Source organism: Pseudorca crassidens, chromosome 3 (assembly GCF_039906515.1).
Source record: "Pseudorca crassidens isolate mPseCra1 chromosome 3, mPseCra1.hap1, whole genome shotgun sequence".
Lineage (NCBI taxonomy): Eukaryota > Metazoa > Chordata > Mammalia > Artiodactyla > Delphinidae > Pseudorca > Pseudorca crassidens.
This window is the reverse complement of record NC_090298.1, coordinates 137514748-137541824: the sequence shown is the minus strand read 5'-3', so window position 1 is coordinate 137541824 and position 27077 is coordinate 137514748. Positions and strand designations below refer to the sequence as shown.

At 42.7% G+C, this 27077-nt stretch overlaps 1 protein-coding gene across 1 annotated transcript in view; it reads right to left on the bottom strand.

The window, feature by feature from the left end:
* MAML1 (mastermind like transcriptional coactivator 1) overlaps positions 1 to 26112 on the bottom strand; it is a 46575-nt gene extending 20463 nt beyond the window's left edge. Inside the window, exon 1 of the mRNA XM_067732572.1 lies at positions 25512 to 26112. Within this exon, the coding sequence (XP_067588673.1) occupies positions 25512 to 25838 (327 nt within the window). The 5' untranslated portion in view covers positions 25839 to 26112. The remainder of the gene's footprint in view (positions 1 to 25511) is intronic.
* Positions 26113 to 27077: the final 965 nt, after the last annotated feature.

Sequence of the window (27077 nt, the reverse complement as noted above, 5' to 3'; positions counted from 1 at the left end):
ATCAAAATTGATAAACAGATTGGTTCTCATGCTTGGCAAGCAGTCCGCACATTCTCTTTGCTATAGAAAAACCTATTTGGGAAGCCACGTGAGGCTCAGAAGGTTGCATGGTATATATGAAAACAAAGCAGGCTACTGCTAACTGGCTGTGTGATCTTAGTTAAGATGCAATTCTTCTAGGACCTGCTTTCATGCCCTATAAAATTAAGATCCTGGGTAAAATGACCTAAAGTTCCACTCAGTTTTAAAGGTCCACACTGCTGTCCTGTTAATATCGATGTCCTGTAGAGGGAGATACCCTCACGGGTTCATGCAGTGCTCATTCACCAAGATCCTACTATTTGACAGATAATGCCCTATACAGGCTGTGCACAAAATAATGGTGAATTCAGATATTCACTAGGTTTTCACTATATGCTAGGCAGAGCACTTGTTACTGGGGATAAAAAGATAAAGAAGACATGGGACTTCCCTGGCGGTCCAGTGGTTAAGACTCCGTGCTTCCACTGCAGGGGGCACAGGTTCCATCCCTGGTTGGGGAACTAAGATCCCACATGCAGCAAGGTGCAGCCAAAAGATTAAAAAATAAAAATACTTTCACTTAAAAAAAAAAAGGACAAGACCTAGTTCCGGCTCCACCCCCAGAATCTGATGGAGAATCAATGAAGGCAGGCCCGAGTGTTATGGGAGGAAAGAGAACAGAACAGTGTGGGGATGGCATGCTAGACTTTCCGGAGAAGGGGATGCAGAGAAGTCATCCAGAAGAGGCGGAAGGCACTTCGGCTGAGAGGCAAAGGCAAGGATATACAAATGAGCACTGAATGGCAGTAGATGGAGGGAGGTAAGCAGAAAAAAATGAGTTGTTTAATGCTGATGAAGCATAAAGGGCACAACAGGGAGTACTGAAAGGGAAAGGCTGGAATGGACTATGACTGTCCCAAATGTGATTTAATGAAAAATGTTTAAAAATACACAAAACTAGAGAGAACAGTATAATGAATCCTAATATGCCCATCACTCAACTTAAACAACCATTAGTATTTGGGCATTTTGTTTCATTTCCATCTCCTTATCTTCCCCACCCCCCCCCAAAAAACCTGGATAATTTAAAAAACAAATCCTAGGCATAACATCATTTAATCCACAAATACTTCACTATGTATCTCTAAAAAGTAAGACCTCTTAAACATATATGCATGTAACAACACAATGTCATTATCACACCTACAACATTAATAATTCTTTATCATCACCACCTCAAACCCATTAGGATGGCTACCATCAAAAAGCCAGAAAGTAACAAGTGTACAGAGAAACTGGAACCCTTGTGCACTGGTGGGAATGTAAAATGGTGCAGCCACTATGAAAACAGTATGGTGGTTCCTCAAAAAAAAAAAAAAGACTTACTGTATTAGCCGTCAATTTAATTTCTAAAAGAATTCCATTTCCAAAAGAACTGAAGCCAAGGATTTGTACATCCATGTTCATAGTAGCATTATCCACAATAGCCAAAAGGTAGAAGCAGCCCAAGGGTCCACCAATGGATGAATGGATAAACAAAATGTGGTATACCCACAGAAGCCTTAAAAAGGAAGGAAACTTGGACACATGCTGTAACATGGATGAAACCTGAGGACATTGTTAAGTGAAATAAGCCAGCCACAAAAGGACAAATACTATATGATTCTACTCATATAAGACACCTGAAGCAAATTCATTAAAGACAGAAAGTAGAATGGTGGTTACCAGAGGCTGGAGAGAGGAGAAAATGGGGAGTTATTGTTTAATGGGTATAGTGTTTTCAGTTTTGCAAGATAAAAGAGTTCTGAAGAGGATGGATGGCGGTGTGGTTGCAGACAATGTGAACATACCTCATGCCACTGAACTGTACACTTAAAAATGGTTAAGATGGTAGATTTTTATGTTATATGTATTTTACCACAATTTAAAATTTTTAATTCTTTATTATTATCCTATATCCCATCAGTGCTTACATTTCCCTGTCTCATCAATATCTTTTGCAAACAAAACAAATAAGACAAAATTAAGCATAATAAATTATGGAAAATTTCAAACATACAGTACAGTAGAAAGAAAGTACAATGACCCCCATGTACCCATTGTCCAGCTGAAACAACACAGCCCATCTTGTCTTATTCACACCCTACCCATGCTCCCTGGACTAACCTAGGAATCACACCATTTCTCCTTAAATACTTCAGCATGTATTGCTAAAATATAAAAGCTTTTTAAAAAACAATCACCAAAGAACTCTCCAAGCACTTTAAAAATATGATCTAAAAAATGTTGGGACTTCCCTGGTGGTTCAGTGGTAAAGAATCCGCCTTCCAATGCAGGGGACATGGGTTCGATCCCTGGTCAGAGAACTAAAATCCCACATGTCTTGGGGAAACAAAGCCTGCGCGCCGCAACTACTGAGCTCCCGCGCCTCAACTAGAGCCCCCGTGCTGCCAACTACAGAGCCCACACACTCTGGAACCCGCGTGCCACAACTACAGAGCCCACGTGCCGTGGAGCCTGTGCGCCACACCTAGAGAAGAGGAAAAAAACCCCACACACCACAACTAGAGAGAGGCCCACACACCACGATGAAAGATCCCGTGTGCCACAACTAAGACGCAACGCAGCCAAAAATAAGTAAAATAAATAAGAAAAATCTTAAAAAAATAATAAAAATAAAAACGTTATTAGGGATAATCAAGCCACTTTACAGATGGGGATATCAAGACTTGGAGAGAGAATGTATGTTGCTGAAGGTTGCATAGCAAAATTAATGGAAGATCTGGACTGCCTGATGATGTTTCAAAAAAATATGGTCTACACAAGGATGATTCTAGTTAACTGAACCTTAATCACTTGTAAGCAGCATGGTGTTAGATTTTTTAAAAATACACACTTTCAAATAATATAGACCTCATTTAAAATCCACCTTGGTCGCTAACAAGCTATATGATCTTGGGCAATATGCTTTACCTTTTGAAACTCATTTCTTTCATTTATATGCAGGGACTAATAATATCCATTCCACAGACTTGTGAAAAATAAAGTATGTTAGAAAAAAATTATGGTTAAGTACTTACCTTAAAATTTATGGCAAACTACCAAAAAGATAGAAATATGGTTTTTAGCTTTAGAACCAACAATAGAACAAAAGGGATCACAGAAAACACTATCAATCTATCCAAAAGTAGGAAAGAAAAAAGGAAGAATCAAAGAAGGGAGACAATAAACCAACAAGTACTAAAAGAACAGAAATAATTTCAAATATGTCAGTGATTATATAAATGTAAATGCATTAAACTCTCCAATGAAAAGTTAGAGACAAAAAAAAAAGATAACCATAACACCATTACTGAATGTTAAAAAAAAAAATTGTTGCTACAGTTGGTTTATTCAAATCAGTATCCAACACACTGCATTTGGTTGACATGCTCTTAAGACTTTCAATATGTTAACAGTTCTTTCTCCCTTTCTTCCCTTTGTCATTTATTTGTCCAAGACGCTTAGTCACTTGTCCTGTAAAATTTTCCACTTCCACAGTTGGCTGACTGTGGCCCCATGGTGTCCTTTACAAGTTCTATCCTCTGTATTTTCTATAAACTGGCAGTTAGAAGCTCGATCAGATTCAGATTGGGGGGTGGGTGGGGCATAAATACTTATAGGTGATGTGTTGCATGTCATTTTAATGGGACCTTAGCAGATGAGGTCAGATTTGTCTTTTTATAAGCTCTCTATAATGACTGTGTGGTGAATGGATTTCAGGGAGGGAGGCTACAAGCCAGAGTAAACAAGTAGGTAACTGCAGAAATAGTTCATGAAAGAGATGAGGATCTGACATGGGTATGGGAAAAAGATGATTTCAGATTTAGGGAGGAAGAAAAGTCAGCAGATACTGGAAACCGATTTCAAATTGAGGGTGAGGGAGAAAGGAGTTTCTATCTAGTTTGCATACATGGGTAAGATAGAGAACAAAGGAAAAGCAGGGTTTTTTTGGGGTGGGGGGAGGGTTCCTTCAGTTTTAGCCACAAAGAAATGACTGGACCATCCAGGTAACGTCCACGAGGCAGTGAATAATACTGACTATGAGTTCCATGGAAAGACGGTCATCAGCAACACATGCAGCTAAAACCAAGAGCAGATCCATTTACTCAGAAAGAGTGAGAAGCCAGCCAAGGGGCAGATAAAGAGCCCATACTGAAGACAGAGCACAAGGGAGAGTGATGGGTTAAATGCATCCGAAAAGTACATTGGGTCTGGTCACTAAACAATCACCGATGTTGTTGCCCAGAACAGTTCCAGAAGAATGACTGCAGTAAAAACCCTTGACTTGAGACGTGAGTAAGTAGAGAGAATACGGATTGTTCTCTTCCTAGTTTAAAAAGGGAGATATAGAGGACTTCCCTGGTGGCACAGTGGTTGAGAATCCGCCTGCCAATGCAGGGGACACAGGTTCGAGCCCTGGTCCGGGAAGATCCCACATGCTGCGGAGCAACTAAGCCCGCGAGCCACAACTACTGAGCCCACGTGCTGCAACTACTGAAGCCACCGCGCCTAGAGCCCGTGCTCCGCAACAAGAGAAGCCACCACAGTGAAAAGTCCGCACACCACAACAAAGAGTAGCCCCCACTCGCCGCAATTAGTGAAAGGGTTAAAGGAGGGTTATTTTGGAATGATACATGAGCTCACTTAAAGAACAGCAGATAATTACTTATCGATTAGACTAGATCTCTCTGAAATTCTCTGGAATTCTGTTATTCTATGAATGCAATCAGGCACAGGAATATGAATATGAAAAATGTATCATAACAACTACCTAAAGCATAAACACCATGATCTTCCTGTTTATGGGGAAATTCTGACTTAATTAGGGACTGTGTATATAAAAGCAAGGCTATGCCCTTCCGAAGCCAAGCCCTCCTCCACTTGGGTTCTCTACCCCATTTGGCCTCCTCAAGGTTCTTGCTCATTCAATTACCACCTTTTTCTCTATTTCCCATTCATCTCCCTCTTTACCAGTTCCTTCCTCCCCTGAGCACTGACACATGCTCAGTACCTCCCATCTTTTAACTTCCATCCTACTCTCCATACCATTTAGCACAGTGTTAAGAGCACAGCTAGCTAGGCTGGGTTTGAATCCTGGTTCAGTTGCTTAACTGCTGTGTGCTCACAGAGAAATTGCTAAACATCTACAGAAGCTCTGGCTCCTCATCTAAAAAATAAGGTGTGGCGGTGGTAAGAAGAACCACTTCCAGGGGGTGGGGAGGAGGGGCTGTGAGGCGCGGCACTACCAGTTATTGAGCAGCTAACGTTCTTACTGTTCAGCTAATCCTCTTCCTTCGCTTCAGAGCTTCTTCAAGGAGCAGTCTCTACTTTGTCATACTCACCAAGGTGATCTCCTGGTTCTTAAATCCAAGGAACTCGTTTCAAACTGTATCTACCTGACCAGAGCACTGAGCTCTGACCTTCTCCAAACTGTCTTTCTCCCTTAAGGCCCACGCAACCACACTGGACCTGCTCCTGCTTCCAAGGCCACTGTTTGCAGGCTGCTCCTTCTCATGCCTGCTCCTTCAGTGATGACACCTGCAAGGCATTTGTCCCTCTTCACTGCTGTCATCTCACCAGGCAACCCCGTCCACGGCCTGACAACCTGGCACAGGCACGCACTCAAATATTTACTAAGTGAACATTTCCCAAATCATCACCTTTGGGCCCAGCCCTCTGTCCTGTGCTCTAGACAACTGTAAACTGGTTATCTCCAAGTGGATATCAGACAGGATATCCTCCAAACTCAGCTCTTTGCCTTCCTCCCCAAATCCGTTCCTTCCCCTTACTCCCTGACTCGGTGCATGGCTCAATCCTTGAACTCTTGGATGATCAGGCATTGATTTCTGCTGATTCTACCTTTTTAATCGCTCTCCAGTAAGATCCCTCCACACCACCTCCATCTTAGTTCAACTACTCATTATTATTATTTTTTTAACCTAGATTACTGAAGTAACTTCATGCTGATCTATTCTCACTCTGTTCTAACCCACTCTTTATGATGCTTTCAACGTGATCTCTAAAAAACACACATTTGAACCATTTAAAATTCCTTACTTCCCCATCACTTACACATGAAGTTCCAATTCCTTAACCTGGCATGTACAGGCCTGTTTGATCTGATCTCAATAAACTCTGTTCAATCCTCTGCTGTTCCCTTGAAGCCTAGACTTAAATGAACTCCTTTCAGGACTGAGAATATATCTCTGGCCTGGCGACCTCCTACTAATCTTTTAAGATTTAGCTCAAACCTCAACTCCTCTAGAGCATTTTTTCCCTGGCCACTTACCCCAAACCTGGTCAAGTTCCTTATTCCATCCCTTAGTGCTCTAACAAACCTTTGTACTTGTATTCCATGACGAGTCATACTGCAAATACTCACTGATCTATTTCTCTACATCTCCCTCCATCCGTAGAGGGCAAGAGCCCTGCCCTTTTCACCCCCAGTACTCAGCAAGTTACAAGCACCCAATGCTCAGCAAGTTACAAGCACCCAATGAACATTTCTAGAATTAACCCTCCCACCTTCGCCATCACTCCCTTTCAAAGTCACTCTATTGTTCTTTAGCCCCATGGATATTTGTCCTTCAGTTTTGTGGGATCTCTGCCCAATAATGGAGGCAGTACTGGTTCACCTAATCTCCACAACTACCTATGGGGTGGGCTTACAGTGAATGGAAAGTGAGTGCTGAACCAGGATTTGAACACAGATCTATTTGATTCAAAGTCATTTCCCAAAGTTCAGCTTCTGTGATTCCTTCAAATGTACCTCTTTTTCACCTCAAAACTTAATGTCTTTACTTATCAACTCTCTTCTTTCCCTCTTCTCTGAGAGGGAAACATCTCTCCTTGCAAAGATTAACTCCCTTCAGCTGCACCTTCTTATTCCCTCTGGACCTGCCTCATCTGAGACTTTTCCCCTTCAAATTCTTCCCCTCCCCACCTCAAAAAATAACTTCAACCTGTTTTGTTCTAGAGCAGTGGTTCTCAAAGTGTAGTCCCAGACCAGTAGCATCAGCATCACCTGGGAACCTATTAGAAATGCAAATTCTCAGGCATCAACTTGGGTTAATGAGACCCACTAAGTGAGAAACTTGGGGTTGGGCCAAGGAAACAGTTTTAAAAAGCCCTCCAGGCGTAGTCACATCAAAAATAAACAGGTGAAGCTAATTTTAATAATTTATTTAACCCAATATATTCCACTTCAAATGTAATATTTAAAAAAGATTTTGCATTCTTTTTTGGTACTCAGTTTCAAAATCCAGTACATATTTTACACTTTTGGCACAATTCAATTTGGACTAGACACACTTCAAGCACTTAACAGCCCTCCGTGGCTGGTGACTACAGTACTGTACAACGCAGCTCTAGAAATTATAGCTTTGAACCTCAATGTTCAGGACAGCACTAAGACGAAAGGGAGCGCCCCTAAACCTGCTGCCTGCTTCTGGCAGCAGGCTCCTCACTGCACACAAGGCTCCTCGTCACAGCCTACCCTCCTGTGTCAGGAAAGCTGAACTTCAACATACCAGGACCCTTTGTGCCTCTGCATGGGCGGCTTCCTGGCTGGGAAGCCTCTACGTTGCCCCTTCTCACTTTCTCCCAAACTGCTTCTCATTATCTCATTCAGGGTATTCAACCAAAATCTACTTAGAGCTCATCAAGCCAGCAACTGTCTGGGCCTTGGGGATATAGCAGGGAAGGAAACAGACAAATCCCTTGCTCTCCTGGAGCCTACATTCCTATCAACTTGTGCTCCCAAGGAAATAAAGCACAGAAAGGAAGTTTGTGGGGGCTTATGATTTTTAAAATGTGCTCAGTAAAGGCCTCACTGAGTGTGAGAAGTTTGAGCCAAAATCTGAGAGATGAGTAAGAGGTGCCATCTCTGGAAGAGGGTCCAGGCCTAGGGAACAGTGATACAGAGGCCGAGTGGGAGCGTGCCTAGTGGTGGTGGTGATGGGGAGCCTGAAGTGATGATGCCAGAGGGGATCCAGGGGGAGGAGACCGAGTGAGAGAAGGCAGGAAGGACAGGAGTACCAGACTGCACAGGGTCTGTGGGCCCTGGTTAAGGGTTGGTTTTATCCTCAGGTGAGATGGAAAACCTATGGCAGGGTCCAGCAGGGGAACAAGATCACTCTGGCTGCTGGGCAGAGACCAGATCATAGGAAGATTAGGGCAAACAGGAAGACTGATTAGGAGGCAATAATCCAGGTAAAAGAAACAATGGCTTAGACTGGGGTGGTAGCAGCAGAGGTGGTGAGATGTGGCCAATTCTGAATGTATGCTGAAGGTGGAACTGTTGAGGTTTGCTGATAGGGTTTTGCCCAAGGGTCTCTGGGAAAAGAGTGTCCCTGGCAGGCTCATGTGTGGCTAGAGCACAGTGAGTGATGACAGGTGGCGGCAGAGAGGTCAGGTTCACTGGTGCTATTCTGATGGACTCTCAGGCTGGCAGTGGGGAGAGGCCATGGGTGTGTGGCAATAAGGATGGAGGTGAGCAAGCAGAAAAGTGGATGTGCCAGGGGCACAGGGAGCTGTGTGGGCATCCCCCTGCACTCAACAGTAAAGAGCACCTAGTGCCCACCTTAAAGTCTTCCTCAATTCCCAGAGGCAACTGCAGAGTTTGCCACTGGCTTTTTGTGCCACCCTCTAATGTGGCACATGTAACACAGCACAGTGATGTCCAGTCCAATCCCGCATCTGTCTCTGTCAGCTCCAAAGGCAGGGTCACTCCCTCATTCACCTCTGGTCTTTTCAGCACCAGAACGGGACCTGACTCATTAATACCGCTCAGTAAACAGACCCCTAAATTTTGTTCGTTGGGATTGGCTAGTTTGCCAAACCAGCTCATACCTGATTTGATGAAAAGAGGTAGGCAGGAGATCAAAAACAACAAAATAAAAACAAACATTTAAAAAGAAATCTCCTAAACCAGTAAGAGTACCATTTATTAGGCACCTATTCTGTGCTAGGCAGAGCAACTCTGCAAAGCAGGTATTATCACCATTTCACAGGGAAGGGAACTAAGGCTTGGAGAGGGTAAAGAGAGCAAAGAGGAAGAAGATCGGCAGTAACTGTAGCTCAGAAGCAGTATCAGAGTGTGTGTGTGGAGTGAACATGGGAGTGATAGCTGCTCACATCTTTTTTGAAAAAAATTAATTAGTTTGTTTTTGGCTGCATTGGGTCTTCATTGCTGTGTGCAGGCTTCCTCTAGTTGCGGCAAGCGGGGGCTACTCTTCGTTGTGGTGCGCAGGCTTCTCATCGTGGTGGCTTCTCTTGTTGCAGAGCATGGGCTCTAGGTGTGCGGTCTTCAGCAGTTGTGGCAGGCGGGCTCAGTAGTTGTGGCTCGCTGGCTGTAGAGCGCAGGTTCAGTAGCTGTAGCGCACGGGCTTAGCTGTTCCGCAGCATGTGGGATCTTCCCCGACGAGGGCTCAAACCCCTGTCCCCTGCATCGGCAGGCGGATTCTTTTATTCTTTTATTTATTTAATTTAATTTAAATAAATGGTGCAGTGGTTGAGAGTCTGCCTGCCGATGCAGGGGACGCGGGTTCGTGCCCTAGTCCAGGAAGATCCCACATGCCCCGGAGCGGCTGGGCCCGTGAGCCATGGCCGCTGAGCCTGCGCCTCTGGAGCCTGTGCTCTGCAACGGGAGAGGCCACAACAGTGAGAGGACTGCGTACCGCAAAAAAAAAAAAAAAAAAAAATGTTTAGGACAAAGGTGTAAAAAGGTTATATTCTTTTTGCTTATTTTTTGGTTTTCCATACATTTGTCAACCCCTGATTCTATGCCAGTGTTCTAGATGTCTCTCGGGATGTGCATTCACATAAGACATTGTCTCTTCATCTTCTGGCACAGTCTGTCCAGGAGTCCTCTGACAAGCTCTTGTGTGGACTGGCTACTGTCATCCTAAGGTCCCTCTTATCTCATATCTTCCTCCTTCTTGGTTCATTTCTTTGTTTTATGAAACACACTCTCCCATAGTTTCCTAAGAAAAAGCATGTAGATTAATTTTTCACATGTCTGAAAATGTCTTCCTTCTACACATGCCCTTGACTCGTATTTTGTCTGGATAGATAAGCCCAGTATGGAGATCATTCTTCAGAATTTGGAAGGAGCTGCACCATTGTCTTTTAGCTCCCTGTGCTGCTGCTGAGAAATTCTAAGTCATTCAATTTCTTAACATTTATTCATCAACCTGACTGGGCCATGGGGTGCCCAGATATTTGGTCAAACATTATTGTGGGTGTGGCTATGAAGGTGCTTCTGGATGAAATTAATACTTGCATCAGTAGACGGAGTAAAGCAGATTGCCCTCCTGATTTGGATGGATCCAATCAAGTGGGATCCTGAACAGAATAAAAAGGCTAAGCAAGAAGGAACTCCTCCTGCCTGATTGCCTTGAGCTGAGACATCGTTTTTTTTTTCCTGCCTGTGAACTCAAACTGTAACACTGGCTCTTCATGGGGTCTGGAGCATGCCAACATTCCGACTATTGGTTCTCCTGGGTCTCCAGCTTGCCGACTGCAGATCTTGGGACTTGTCAGCCTCTGTCACTGTGTAAGCCAATTCATTACAATAAAACCAATCAATACTCCCCTCCCCTCCATATATATATGTCTCCTAATGGTTCTGTTTCTCTGGAGAACACTGACTAATACAATAAAGTATGCAAGGCTTTTATGATTTGACATGTTTATCTCCAGGATTTTTGCTCAATACATCCTTCTCATATTTTCCTTTGCAATTAAAACCTTTTTGTTGTGAAAGCTATCACACATACATGCATACATCAAGAGTTAACAATAAAATGAACACTGTGCATCAACTGCTCAAATTAAGAAACAACAGTAATGGCACTTTAGAACACTGGCACTCAAAGTATGGTCCCAGGACAGAACTAGCATCACCTGGAAGGTTTAAAAACTGCTGAATCTCAGCCTCCCCCTGCTCTGGCTTAGAATCTGCATTTTAACAGGGTCTCCAAGTGATTCACACACACATTAAGTCTGAGGAGCTCTCCTTAGAAGCCCCTGTATCCCTTCTCTTCAACCCCTGACACAGATATCTAATATCCTGATTTTGTGTTAATTGCTTTTAATAATAGTTCTACCACCCTCATTTAATCTATCCCCAAACAACATACCACCTAGTCTTGAAAAGGGAGGGCAAGCAAACACCAGCCATGCAAGAAGCAAGCTGCACTGATCTCACTGGACAGAGGCTCCAGAAGGAGGTGAGCAGAGCAGTCTTGGGTCATGGTCTGACTTCTGCTTCTATGGAAGTTGACAAGGTCCCCTCTGAGGAAGTTGCAAGCGAGGTCATGAGTGAGTCTTGGGAAACACAGGTTTCTCCACAGTTGGGCACATGGCAAGACATGCAGCATGTAGACCAGGCGCTGGACATGCAGCAGAAGTCTGGTCAGTGAGAGTGGGCTGCTCTGTACTTCTGCTTCTAAGCCCAACGTGGCCTACCTCCCACTCTCAGGGAAAAGCTGAAAACTTCCATGAGTGTCCTTGGCAAAGCATGAAAGGAGAGACATGATCAATACAGGCCATCCTGGTATCATTTATCATCCTCCTCCAAGTGAACCCCTGTCATTTTTTTTGTTGTTGGGTCTCCTGTTTTCTGTATCTAATGTCTTACTCTTTCTTGATTTATTCTTTCAATATTGATGGAGTATTTCTTGCAGTAGCTTCTTAAAAAGGGTGACAGGTAAAATTTTTTAAATCCTTAATTTCTGAAAATGACTTTATTCTATACTCATTCTTGTTGTATACTTTGCCTAGGTATAGAATTCTAGGTTGGTAATCATTTTACTTCAGAATTTCAGCATTGTACTGTTGTCCTCTTGATTCCTATGGTGCCGCCAAGAAGTCCAAAGATACTCTGATTCTTGATATATGACCTAGTACCCTAGCCTCCCCATGCTGGAAGTTTGTATCTCTTCTTTAAACTGAATGTTCAGAATTTATAACTGGCGTGGGTCTATTTTCTTCCCCAGTGCTGGGCACAGTGCGCCCTTTTAATCTGGCAACTCATGCCCTTAAATTCTCAAATTATTATTATTTTTAAAATATTTATTTTCCTTATTTTTTTGGCTGCGTCAGGTCTTAGTTGCGGCATACGAGATCTTCGTTGAGGCACGTGGGATCTTTTGTTACAGTGCGCAGGCTCTTCGTCGCAGCGCTCGGGCTTCTCTCTAGTTGCGGCGCTCAGGTTACTTTCTAGCTATGGTGTGCAGGTTTTCTCACTCTAGTTGTGACGTGCAGGCTCCTGGGAGCATGGACTTTGTAGTTGTGGTGCGCAGGCTCCAGAGCACGTGGGCTCTGTAGTTTGCAGCATTCAGGCTCTCTCGTTGAGGCACACGAGCTCAATATTGTGGCGTGCGGGCTTAGTTGCCCCACAGCATGTGGGACCTTAGTTCCCCGACCAGGGATGGAACCCACGTCCCCTGCATTGGAAGGTGGATTCTTTACCACTGGACAACCAGGGAAGTCCCTCGAATTATTTTTAAAATCATTTCTTTCTTCTAGTAACTTCTATTTTTCAGGTGTTCAACCTCCTACACTGGTCCTCTAATTTTCTTCTCTATTTTCGGCTTTGTCTTCTTTTTCTTTACTTTTTGGGAAAATTACTCATATTTCATATGTATAGTTCACGCACATATTTCATATTTTTATAATATTTCCAAGATTTTGTTTTCTGAATTAAAAAATTATTGTTTCATAAATACAATATATCCTCTTATCCCTCTCATTAACGTCTCATTGGCCAAAGCAAGTCATATATCCAAGCTCCAAATCAAGGAATGGGGACGTATACTATATTATACACCTATATTATATAGTATATAGTATAATATAGTATACTATAATATAGTATATTATAGTATACTATATTATAATATAGTATAATATAGTATATATTATATTATAGTATATTATATTATATATAGTATATTAATATACTTTAATTATAATATTATAATTAATTATAATATATTATATTAATAATTAATTAATATAATATTAATTATATTATAATATAACTATAATTAATAATATTATATTATATATTATATTATATTATACTTATATTATAATATAGTGTAATATAGTATACTATATTATATTATTATATAATATACGTATATTATACGTATATTATACGTATAATATATGTATATTATACACCTACAAGGGTGTAGGTGTATAATATGACCCAAAGAGTGAAGAATTGAAACCAAACCTCCACACAACTAAGGGATATGACATATTCCCATGAATAACAGTGACTCATTTTAGCAGTGATAAGGGATGAAAGTCAGGGGAGAGGTGGAAAAGGGAGGGCATCAGTAGGCAAGAAGATATATAGTTAAAAAGTGCCCCAAGTACAGTAGTTCCCCCTTATCCAGGGGGTTGCACCCCCAGTGGATGACTGAAACCAGGGATAGTACTGAAATCTATACATTTCACTTAAAGGAAGCACTTTACACTTTCTCTTTGGCATCTCTGAAATTCTGGCATCACCACTCTTGTGTTTTGGGGCCATTATTAAGTAAAATGAGGGTTAGATGCACTTAAATACCGTGACTATCAATCTGATAACCCAGATGGCTACTAAGTGACTAAAGGGTGTATAGGGTATACAGTGTAAATATGCTAGACAAAGGGATGATTCATGTCCCCAGGGGGACAGAGCACAAGATTTCTTCACACTACTCAGAATGGCACCTAATTTAAAACGTATGAATTATTTCTAAAATTTTCTACTTAATATTTTCGGACAATGGTTGACCTCAGGTAACTGGAACAGTGGAAAGCAAAACTGCAGATAAGTGGGGACCGCTCTAATTCTGATATACATGACACTCTGCCACAGAGTATCCTTTTTTAAATAAATTTATTTGTTTGTTTATTTTTGGCTGTGTTGGGTCTTCATTGCTGCACACGGGCTTTCTCTAGTTGTGGCCAGTGGGTGCTACTCTTTGTTGTGGTGCACAGGCTTCTCATTGTGGTGGCTTCTCTTGCTGTGGAGCACGGGCTCCAGGCGCACAGGCTTCAGTAGTTGTAGCACATGTGCTCAGTAGTTGTGGCTTACGGGCTCTTGAGCTCAGGCTCAGTAGTTGTGGTGCATGGGCTTAGTTGCTCCACGGCATGTGGGTTCTTCCCGGACCAGGGCTCAAACCCGTGTCCCCTGCACTGGCAGGCGGATTCTTAACCACTGCATCTCCAGGGATGTCTTGATATGCCTTTATTAAGAAGCCCTTATTAGGGACTTCCCTGGTGGTCGAGTGGTTAAGACTCTGTGCTTCCAATGCAGGGGGCACTGGTTCGATCCCTGGTCGTGGAACTAAGATCCCACATGCCAGCAAGGTGTGGCCAATAAATAAATAACTAAAGCCCTTATAATTGCTAAAAATTTTCCAAGCATATCGTTTGGAAAATTATAGTTTTTGTCTTGTAATTAATTTTTAAAAAATTGTGGTCACGAACCTATCTATGAAACAGAAGTAGAATCAGGAACATAGGGAATAGATTGGTGGTTGCCATGGGGTTGGGGGGAGAGGGTTGGATGGGGAGTTTGGGATTAGCAGATGCAAACTGGTATATATACTGGGAACTGTATTCAGTATCCTGTGATAAACCATAATGGAGAAGAATATGAAAAAGAATGTATGTATCTATGTACAACTGAGTCACTGCTGTACAGCAATAAGTAACACAACACTAATTCAACTATACTTCAAAAATAATTTGTGGTCAAAAACCATATCATAAAAGTTACCATCTTTTTTATATGTACAGTACAGTAGCGTTAACTATATGCACACTGCTGTGCAACAAATCTCTAGAACTTTTCATCTAGCAAAACTGAAACTCTACGTCCACTGAACAACTCCCACTCTCCCCTTCCCTCCAGCCCTTGGCAACTACCATTCTACTTTGTGTTTCTAAGAGTTTCACTATTTTAGATATCTCAGATAAGTGGAATCATGCAGTATTCCTCTTCCTGCAATTGGCTTATTTCATTTAGCATGATGTCCTCAAGGTTCATCCATGTTTCAACATACAAGATTTCCTTCCTTTTTAAGGCTTAATAATAGTCCACTGTATGTATACAGCACATTTTCTTCATCCATTCATATCTGTTGATGGAAACTCAGATTGCTTCCACCTCTTGGCTACTATGAACAAGGCTGCAATGAACATGGCGGTACAAATCAGGGCCTACTGTCTTAGCTCTGTCAACTCCACCTCTGAAATGATCCCAGCCTAAAAACATACAGCTTCTGACTCTCAATTCAGAGCTCCTTCCACAATATCATTAACATTCATTCAACAGATGCTTGCTGACTGCCAAATATGTGTGAGGTCTGGTGCTAAACTACTGGTCTTGCTCTCAGATTGCTCATAGTATAATGGAGAGCGGCAAACACGCTAATTAAAGCTCAGTGTGGTTGTTCTGGCATAGGTTTAAGTACCTAGCCTGGCTAGAGGAGGGACTTAGGAAAGAGGTCCTAGAGGAGATGGCACATGAGCAGAGCTCTGAATGGTGAGCAGGTGTCAGGCATTATGAGACTAGGGAAGGGCATACGCGTAAAGACACCTAGAGAAATCAGGCCATTTTCAAAGAACTGCATTCAAAGTATTTTAGGGACCTTGGAGTGTTGCACATGGGTTTCATTCCCATGGTGCCAGATGCCACCCCAATGACATGCTGCTCCAAATGTTCACCGTATACCAGTCTCTTCTGTTGCTCTGCTAGGCACAATAGTTCTTCACTGACTTAAGGGCCTTGAGCACTTAAATTGCCAAAGTTTGGCCTGCGAGTTGGGATGCTTTGAATTAAGACTGCCATAGAGTGGGCAGCAGGAGTGGTGATATTTTTCATTTAAAGACATCATTCTTCCATCCTCAACTAACCAAATAACATAGAGCTCTTCAAATGAATGCTTAATATGAATAAAATACATGCAGGCAATGCACAGTATTTTATGCAGGCAACAAAACTCACGACAAGGCTCCATGCTCTTGAACTCTCCCTTAGAAAAGTGAGATGGTACTCACAGGGTTGTATAGTATTATTTGTATTTGAAAAATGAAGCAAACTTTTTCTGACAGAAAGCTGATTAACTTGAAAATGGAGACTCATTTTGCCAATTAGGTAGACATTTTTCATACATTAAACAAGCTACAGTCACAGCTCTAAGGTTTTGATGAAAATATATCTAAAGCAAATAAAAATGTTTTATCAAAAAATACTGTATTGGCAAAGGTGTATTGAAATGAACAGTATTTTGATTTTCCCAACCAATTTTGAGTATATTAGGTTAAACAAGGTCCTTCTAAGTGAAAGAATAACAGGTATAATCAACAATCAATTGATAAATGTAAAGCCTTTGTGTTTCATTTCTCCATAACTGAGAAAGTGAATGACTGACGACTAGATTATCCTTTTGTAAGTGAGATGGTTTCTAATTCTCTGCTTTCATTAAAGTTGAAAGTGTACCAAACCAAGCTGTCGTCTAATTGGTAAATTAATTTTGATGATACATATCACTGTGTGATTTTTGGCATACCAACTCAAATTTCAAAAACTTGATTAACATTGTATAATTATATTTCTTCCTTTTATACTTATATGAACAAGGATTACTGGAACTTAAATGTATAAAAACAAACAAAAAATAGGAAAAGAATTAAGAACTATCATTTTGTCAGCAAGTAATATTCATCCACAGTTATGTGAACAAATTGAGATGGGAAAAGCCTCATCCATCTCATTAAGGGAGGCATGTATAATAAACCTGTACTTTTTTTGCTTAATTATTTATAAAAATTTATAATGTGCTTGTTATTTGTTGTATACTAATTTACTGTAATTCCACTTACTGAAATAAGAAATATATATAACACACAGAACCTATAAATGCTACATATATTCTTTTGTATAAATCGACTTTTTTTTTGGCCACGCTATGTGGCTTGTGGGATCCTAGTTCCATGACCAGGGATCAAACCTGGGCCCTCAGCAGTGAAAGCGTGGAGTCCCAACCACTGGACTGCCAGGGAATTCCCTATAAATCAACTTTTTTTTTTTTTTTTTAAATTTTCCATTTCCTTCTTCTTTTTTTTTTTTTTTAATTTATTTATTTATTTATTTATGGCTGTGTTGGGTCTTCGTTTCTGTGCAAGGGCTTTCTCTAGTTGCGGCAAGCAGGGGCCACTCTTCATCGCGGTACGTGGGCCTCTCACTATTGCGGCCTCTCTTGGGAGCACAGGCTCCAGACGCGCAGGCTCAGTAGTTGTGGCTCACGGGCCTAGCTGCTCCATGGCATGTGGGATCTTCCCAGACCAGGGCTCGAACCTGTGTCCACTGCATTGGCAGGCAGATTCTCAACCACTGCGCCACCAGGGAAGCCCTATAAATCAACTTTAAAAAGAGCAAAAAAGGGAATTTACTGTATAGTAATAACCTATAAGAGACAAGAATATGAAAACGGATATATATGTGTGTAGGGCTGAATCACTTTGCTGTGTGCCTGAAACTAGCACAGCACTGTAAATCAACTATACTCCAATTAAAAAAAAAAAAGAAAGAAAGAAAAGGAAAAAGAAATGCAAGTTCCAAGAAAAAGGAATGATTTAACATTTCTGTTAGAACTTCCCTGGTGGCACAATGGTTAAGAATCTGCCTGCCAATGCAGGGGAAGTGAATTCGAGCCCTGGTCTGGGAAGATCCCACATGCCACGGAGCAACTAAGCCTGTGCGCCACAACTACTGAGCCTGCGTCCAACAACCAGTGAAGCCTGCACGCCTAGGGCCCGTGCTCCACAACAAGAGAAGCCACTGCAATGAGAAGCCTGCGCACCACAACAAAGAGTAGCCCCCGCTCACTGCAACTAGAGAAAGCCTGCGCACGCAGCAACGAAGACCCAACGCAGCCAAAAATAATAAATTAAAAAAACAGGGACTGCCCTGGTGGCACAGTGGTTAAGAAACCTCCTGCCAATGCAGGGAACACGGGTTTGAGCCCTGGTCCGGGAAGATCCCACATGCCGCGGAGCAACTAAGCCCTTGCGCCACAACTACTGAGCCTTGCTCTAGAGCCCGCGTGCCACAACTACTGAGCCCACGCGCCTAGAGCCAGTGCTCCGCAACAAGAGAAGCCACCGCAATGAGAAGCCCACGCACCGCAACAAAGAGTAGCCCCCGGCTTGCCTCAACTAGAGAAAAGCCCACATGCAGTAAAATAAATAAATTAATTAAAAAAAAATAATAAACCTTCTTAAAATAAACAAAATTTCTGTTAAAGAAAAGCATTCTTTAAATGGTTGATGAAAGCATATCACTAAGGTATTCAGGTTCCACTGGCAACATTTTAAAAAATGATATAACCATTTTATTTTTAAATGTTAGTATTTATAGTTCTCTGGAAGTTATATCCTCTGCAACTATAAACAGCATTTTTACCCTTTTTCTTTCCTCTTTTTAAAATAGTTGATTCACATTAAACATATGTAGCACTTATGTGTTACATAAATTTCTTATTTCATATATTTCACTTAATAAATTGTTACAGTAATTTAATATACAATTGATTAACACAACCAATGCATTATAATTTTTCATAAGCTTAAAAACTTAGGATGAAAAGTTCAAAATGTCAACATAAAATGTGTGAGGCAGGATTCACAATGTTTCAAAATTATTCAGTCCAAACACCCAGTATCAAAGACAAAGCTTTTCGTGATATGACTCCTACCTTTCCAGTTTTATCTTCCAGCCTCTCTGGCACTTTAAGCCTTAAATTCAAAGATTTACTCACTGTCATAATTTTGTGCCTTTGCTTAGTTTCCCACAGAAATCAAAATCCTATTAGATGCCCACTGATAAGAGCTCAAGTCCGCATGCATATTAGCCTATTAAATGTTTGGAAATATCCTAAATAAAGGAAACTTTAAATTTGTTTATCTCAGTGTCACCCAAATTTGCTCAACTCTAGAACTCTTTTAACAGCCTATGAAATTAGCGTTTCATACAACGCCCTTTGGGAAAACATCTGGCAAAATATTAAGACCCATTTTAAAAGTCAAGTCTTTAAAACTTACCCAACTTCACCCAAGGGGCATCCCTTTCCTAGTATTCCCACAGGCTTTTCAGCCCTCAACAGGGCTTTGCAATGAACTGTTTACCACCTACTCCCCAAGAGACTGCATGACACACAGGTCTGGCACCACCACAATTTCTGGCTCCCAGCAGGAGCTCAATGTTGGTTGAACAAATAACCAACTTAAAGATGGAAATAGAGACTTCCTTGGCGGGCCAAGTGGTTAAGACTCTGCTCTCCCAATGCAGGGGGCACTGGTTCAATACCTGGTCGGGGAACTAAGATTCCGCATGCTGCAGAGCGTGCCCCAAAAAAACCAAACCAAAACAAAAAAAAACCCCAAAACACAAAACTCAAAAAAACAGGAAATGAAGAAAAGGAGTGGATAATTCCCAAGTTTCTACTTTGCATGAACTGGACTAGAGAAAATACTCTGAAGAAACATAAGACTGGCAAGAAAAAGGGAGAGTCCCTTTTGGACATGTGGGAAATCAAAGTGGAAATGTCCAATAGACAGCTGGATCTGAACCTTGGTAGAGATATCTGGAGAATCTCATTATTACAGGTGATAGATGAAGCCATGAAAGAATCAATGACAGGAACTTCCCTGGTGGTCCAGTGGTTAAGAATCCGCCTTCCAATGCAGGGGATGCGGGTTCGATCACTGGTCGGGGAACTAAGATCCCATATGTCGCAGGGCAACTAAGCCCGCAAGCCACAACTAGAGAGCCCACGTGCCACAACTACTGAGCCTGGGCGCCCTGGAGTCCCGCACACCACAACTAGAGAGAAGCCTGTGCACTGCAACGAAGAACCCGAGCGCCACAATCTTAAGATCCCACATGCTGCAACAAATATCCCACATGCCACAACTAAGACCCGACGCAGCCAAATAAATAAATATTAAAAAAAAAAATCAATGACATTAACCCAGGAAAAGAAAACTGAGTGAAAAAAGTAGAGAATTTAGTTGGTTGGGGACCATGAATGTTTAAAAAGTGTGCAAAGAAAGTTTCTCAAGCCAAAAAAATTGGAATTCCCTTCAACGCCTCCCATTTGCCCCCATCCAATCCATCTAGTCCATCAGCAACCTCTGTCACCTCTGCCTTAAGAAGCTGTCCAGAATCCATCTCCTCCTCTCCATCTGCACTACTACCACCAGCCCCAGCCTAGACATTGCAAAAGCTTTAACTGCATCCACTCTCACCCAGACCAATCCCAGACATCCTCCATCTAGCACCAGAATGGCCTTTAAAAAATGTTAGATCATGTGATGTTTTTGCTTAAAATCCTGCTATTGCTTCTCACTGCACCTGATCTGATCCTTGCTTACTCATACCAGCTGCATACCTGCTGCTCTGGCCATACTGACCTCCTTTCTGTCTTCATGCAAGCTCAGAAAGTTCCTGCCTCCAAGACTTTGTGCTGGTGGTTCTAACTGGAATGTTCTTTTCTGAAACTTTCAGCTGATTCATAAACTCCTGTCATTCAGGCCAAATTAAGACAAAGCTGCTACTACCATATCTAAAGCTGCTGCTACAAATCACTCAGTATCACATAACTCTTTAAATTTTTTCTTAGCATTTATTATAACTTAAAATTAATTTTAAAAATTATTGATCTGTCTCCGTAAGAGCAGAGTTTCAATCTGTCTTGTTCACTGCTGTATCCCTAGCAACTAAAATATGCTCTGGCCCACAGTAGGCACTCAAATATTTGTTGCATGAATTAATAAGGGAAAGCAGGAAGGAGACAAAAAAAGTCAGAAAGCTGGAAAGAAAATCAGAAGAGAGTAGAAGCTAAGAGAAGAGTCTTAGGAAGGAGGAAGTCAAAAAGAATGATGACTAAGAAGCCACTGAATTTGGTAATTCCATCTTTGGTGTCCTTTAAGGGGGCAGCTTTGGAAAAGTAAAAGAGGTAGAAGGCAGATTACAATGGGGCAATGAGTAAATGGGAAGTGCAGTGGAAAGCACAAAGGGAAGGAAGGAGATAGAATACTATTTTGAGGGTGAGAAAAGACAAAAGAAAGGAGAATATGTGCTCCTGTTTCAAGCTAAAGGGAAGGACCCAGTGGGAAAGGGGATACTGAAGATAAAAAAGGAAAGATGGTACTATGACAAGGTCGCAAATGTTACAGGAAGAAATGGGATTCTAAAACCACATTAGTCATCTTTTCTCTAAAATTATCCCATATGATTATAGAACAATGTCTGTTTTATGTTTAGAAATATCTACTCCCTAAAAATAATTTGTTATTTACATAATTCCTACACAAGTTCGGTCTACAAAATCATTATTAAGATTTCACACATCTTATCTTAACTCTTAGAAGGTACACATTGGGTGTTTGGGGTAGAGAGCCATATGTGCAGTGTTCTCACAGGTGGTTCAGAGAACAAAAGTTTTAGGGAGAAAGAGAAGACAGAAAGAGGTATGTATGCAAACGATAAAGCAAATGGGGCATGATGATGACAATGGGTAGAATCTAAGAGGAGGGTATGCAGATGTTCTTTGTACTATTTGTGTAGTTATGTACAGATAAAAGTTAAGAAGAGAGAAGAAAGAAAAAGAGGAAAGAAGAGAGAAAGGAAGGAAATTACAGATTAACATTTTACATGAACTTAAATGCAAAAAATCCTCGACAAAATATGAACATTTTGAATCTAGAGATGTATAAAAAGAGTTCTTAAACATAACACCAAAACACAATTCATAAAATAAATGATTATAAACTGGATTTTATCAAAATTAAATTTTTCTGTCCTGCGAAAGATCTTATTAAAAGAATAAAAAGAAAAAGAAAAAAAAAAGAGAGAGAGAAATACTGCATGCCTAAACTAAGCAGGAAAGGCAACTTCCATGAATGGTTGGCATGCAACTGTCAAATTTCTTGGTAGACTATCACAACGACTTAAGGAGTAAGCAGCAAAAGTGTGACAATGGTGGATAAGGGGATGTGGCATAAACCTTTATAACATTTTACTAAAAGAGGGATTTCCCTGGTGGTCCAGTGGCTGAAGCTCTGCACTCCCAATTCAGGGGGGCCCGGGTTCAAGCCCTGGTCAGGGAACTAGATCCCACATGCATGCTGCAACTAAGAAGTCCACGTGCCACGGCAAGGATCCCGTGTGCTGCCACTAAGACCAGGTGCAGCCAAAATAAATAAATATTAAAAAAAATTTTTACTAAAAGGAAATGTTCAAGCTATTGTAGAAGACTATTTTCATGACAGAATGAATGTATAAAGTGAGTGGATAATTCTCTATTATCTGGCATCCCTAATACAAAGAAGTCAATCTGGACTTCCGTGGTGGCGCAGTGGTTAAGAATCCGCCTGCCAATGCAGGGGACACGGGTTAGATCCCTGGTCCAGGAAGATCCCACATGTCGCGGAGCAACTAAGCCTTGTGTCATAACTACTGAGCCTGTGCGCCACAACTACTAAGCCCACGTGCCACAACTACTGAAGCCCACATGCCTAGAACCCGTGCTCCGCAACAAGAGAAGCCACCGCAATGAGAAGCCCGTGCACCGCAATAAAGAGTAGCCCCCACTCGCTGCAACTAGAGAAAGCCCCCGTGCAGCAATGACGACCCAATGCAGCCAAAAATAAATAAATAAAATAAATAAATTAAAAAAAAAGTCAATCCTATCATTAGAAAACTACTATTTGGTTTTTAATGAGCACACACAGTATGAAGAAAACCTAATGAGGTAATTCCTTGACAATTAGAGTAGAAAAAAGTCTGAAGCACTGTTTCTGATCCATCTCTAACAGTATCTACAGTAGGAAGATAGTGGTCAAGGTTTTGTTGTGGTGGAATATCCTAAGAAGGGGAAAAACATAAGCAGAAGGTGTACTCTACTAGTAATTTGACTTGATCCCTTTTCACTTGTACAAATGGTTTACCAATGGTAACTTTGCTATGAAACGACTGCCTAAGAGTACTACAGGACATTTGGAAAAAAAATAAGAATAATATTCCTTATGTAAGGAATATTAATTAGATCAAAAACATACACAGAATTGTCAAAAATAACAATGACTGAGAGGCACTTTCTCCCCTCCATTTCTCTGGCAAAGCTGTGCTCTCTCTCCAAGCCAAAATCCTACCAAGGCAAGGACTCTCCCCCTCTCTGAACTGAAGGAGCCACTAAAACGGAACAAGCCACTGTGTTCTTAGTGACACTGATCTTCCATTCCTAAAACCCCACTCCAAGGCCAAAGAGCTCACCCAGAATCACTTGGAGACTGAAGTGAAAAAGGTCCTTCTTCCTAGTAAGGAGGTTGAAGAGCAATTCCATTCTAAAGTTTAACTCATGAAATCCATGGGTCAAGGTTTAATGCGATAAGACATCAACATAACATGGCATACCTAATCACCCAAAAGAATGACTGACAGGCCAGACTCAAGTTCTAACACACTCAGAATTAATTTCTCTTCAAACAGCATGTCCAATTTCTCTCTAGTAGTTTAGGACTAAAAATATCATAGGGGATCTAAATTCTTAGTCTCTTTAAACAAACTGAATCACTACTAATATACATTCTAGGGGGTGGTTCAAGGTAACTATGTGAGTGTAAAATTGAGATTTTTATGAGCTTTCACTATTTACTTACACGGAATTACCACCCACAACTCTTTTTAAAAATTAATTAATTAATTAATTTTTGGCTGTGTTGGGTCTTATTGCTTCGCGTGGACTTTCTCTAGTTGTGGTGTGCGGCCTTCTCATTGTGGTGGCTTCTCTTGCTGCAGAGCACTGGCTTTAGGCGCACAGGCTTCAGTAGCTGTGGCACGTGGGCTCAGTAGTTGTGGCTCGCGGGCTCTAGAGCGCAGGCTCAGTAGTTGTGGCACACGGGCTTAGTTGCTCCGCAGCATGTGGGATCTTCCCGGACCAGGGCTCCAACCCGTGTCCCCTGCATTGGCAGGCGGATTCTTAACCACTGCACCACCAGGGAAGCCCACCCCCCACAACTCTTAAAAGTCTTTCCTTTGACTGTGAGCTGCACCCCTCCCTGTCTCCCAGGGCTTACAGTCTGTTTGCAAGACATGTCCTAAAGTACTATGTGACGTTGTGCTTAAAATAAATAGCACAGACAATACATTTCCTAAATGTTTTGACAAAGGAGATTCTAACTGCTGTGGGGTAGGGTGGAAACTGGTTTTAAAGAGGAAGATGAGATGGCCCTGAAGGATGTCAGGATTCTGAAAGGTGATGGGGGAGGGTCCTGCAGGCAGCCTTTCCATTTATGAAATATTTTTCATATCGACACTCATTTCTTTTGAGTCTTATAAAAATCCTAGAGGAAACCAAACACATCCTCAGTTTACAGACAAGAAAAGTGAGGATGAGAAGACTTGACTATGTAAGACTTGATAACAATAAGCAATGAGATGTCCAGTAGCCCAAGCTAGTGTGGGAGAGAATAAGGAAAATAATTCAAACAGAGCATAGGGGCTGTGACACACCTAGCATTTAAAGGGTGAAAGAGACCGAACACCTTAAGACTAATTAGGGAAGAGTACTGCAACAGCCCAGGTGAGACCTTAACAGAGGCATGAATTTAAAAACACACAAATTAAATTGGTAACATTTGTTCTAAACTTTAAATTACCAAGAAAACAACAGCAAGGAACCTTATAATCAGTCTCAGGAAGGAAAACCTCTAACCAACAAATTTCCCGAATATCTACTGAGAACCCAAAGGGCATAATAATTTACCAACAAACTCTAATATCATCAGAGGTTTTAAACAGGCTTATAATGAAAACTGGCTTTGTCAACAGTATTGCTGGAATCACAAATTCACAAATTTCAGGGTTGCCTAAATAAAGAATACCTTTGTACACCTCAATGAGCAGTACTATGTCTTTACTAAGATTTCCAAAGATTCTTGATTTTCCATGCAGAACAGTTTGGTCAACTAAAGGCCGTTTTATTTCCATATTTAAGCCCTGACCCTGCAAAGAGCAAGGACCCAATGAACATTTGCAGAATAAATGAAGCCACTATCACAGGCAACTTAAATGCCAGTTTCTTCCAAAATAAAGTTCTCAAAATTTCGGAATCCAATCTGGAAGAAAAACCTTTCACCGACAGTTCGCCAGCCTTCCCACCCGGGACCTTAATGTAAGGTCCTTAGGGTCATGTTTTCCCAAAGTAACGCCACAGTGCCATTTCCCGCAGATGACAACCACTCAGTCCCTGCCATGTTAGCCTCCCCCGAGTCAGACCAGAGAAGTTGCGGGCACTGGGGAAGTCTCAAAGGGCCCTGGGCGGCGTCAGGGGCAGCATCTCCCAGGAAGGGGCTGCTCCCCGAGCCCTACTCACCGCGACCGGGAGGCCGTGCTCTGGGCCATCGGCGGCGTCGAGGCGGGGGGCCGGGGCGGGCGCCGGGGCCGGGGCCTGAGCTGGGGCCGGGGCGGGCGGCTGCCGGTGCTTGCCGGCGCGCTTGGCCTTGGCCTGGATGCAGCGCTGGTGGAGGGCGAAGGTGTGCTGGCGCTCGAGCTCCAGGCGCTCGGGCGATACGGCCTCATAGCGGGCCTCGCAGGTGCTGTGGTGGCGCCGGCACAGCTCGATGCGCCGGCGGAGGCGCTCCATGACCGCGCTGTGTCGCGGCAGCGCGAACTCCGCCATGGGGCAGGTGGGCAGCACCATGGGCCGCGGGCTGCACGGGCCGGGCCCGAGGCGGGCCTCTCGGGGCCGGCTGGCACGGCAGGCTCCGCTCCCCGCCGGCTGCCCGGCTGCCTCACGGCCACGCCATGGCCCCGCAAGCTGCGGAGCGGGCTCGCGCGCGGCGGGGGTCTTCCTCTGGCCCCGCTCGGCCCAACCCAGGCAGTCGCTCGCTGCCCACCTCAGGCCTCGGCCTGTCCCCGCCGCCCCGGCCCCATTGTTTTCCGCGCCGCCGCCGCCGCCGCCATCTTAAAATTGTTTTCAGGGATCTCGGAAAAGGGCGGGGCTCCGGCAGGCGAAAGCGGCGTCACAGCTGATGAACAGGGACTGCGGCCAAACAGAGAAGGAAGAACGGGCCGCCCGAGGGGCGGGGCCTAGCACGCAAGAGGCGCGCTGGGGCTGCTCCCGTGCGCAGTTTAAAAGGAACTCTCAAGTGAGGCGGAGGGAAGCAGGTGGGCGGGCTTCAGTCCTCCTCACCCAAGTAAGTGACCGACCAGAGCCGGCTCTAAACGCCGCCTCACGCGGACAGGCCCTTCCGGGTCCGCCGCGGAAAGACGGGCAGGCGGCGCGGCGTAACCCGCCAGATCCAGACGCTCCCGGCACCATAGCGCTTCATCATTTTATTCCTTCTGTAGCTTCTTAAATGGGGCTTTGATAAGTTAAAAAGTATCCAGGGTTTTTCAGTGTCAGCTGTTTTCGTTCGACCTCACGGCTCACATTCAGCCTCACAATTGGTAAGAATTGTACACGGGTGAGGTGAAGAGGTTTCTTCTCGCGCTGTTCTGAATCATCGAGACTATATAATCTTCCCTTACATAAATTTTGAACAAATTTCAGAAGTTCAATTACTACAACAACAAAAGCCCTAGCAGACAGGAAGAAGAGGATGTAAGGAGTCTAGCTCCTTTTCTGGTGTGTGGGGGTAGAACTGCAAAGGATGATGCTTCAGTAAAAAAACAGGGAGCCTGGCCTGCAAGCTTTACATTTAAAAGATGGTCTGTTAGGTAAAACTGAATCTCAACAAAATACAACTAAAGACAATTACACTCTAGTATTATACCTAGTAGGCAAAGGGAGTGGGAGACTGTAGGGGAAAAAACAGGAGCAATGAAACTACAGACCGTCTCTGTTGGGCCAAGACAAACTAGAGACAGGTATTGGCACCCTAACTGCTAAAAAGTTAAACAGGAGGTGCCAAAAGGCTGCACAATGAGAGACACCATA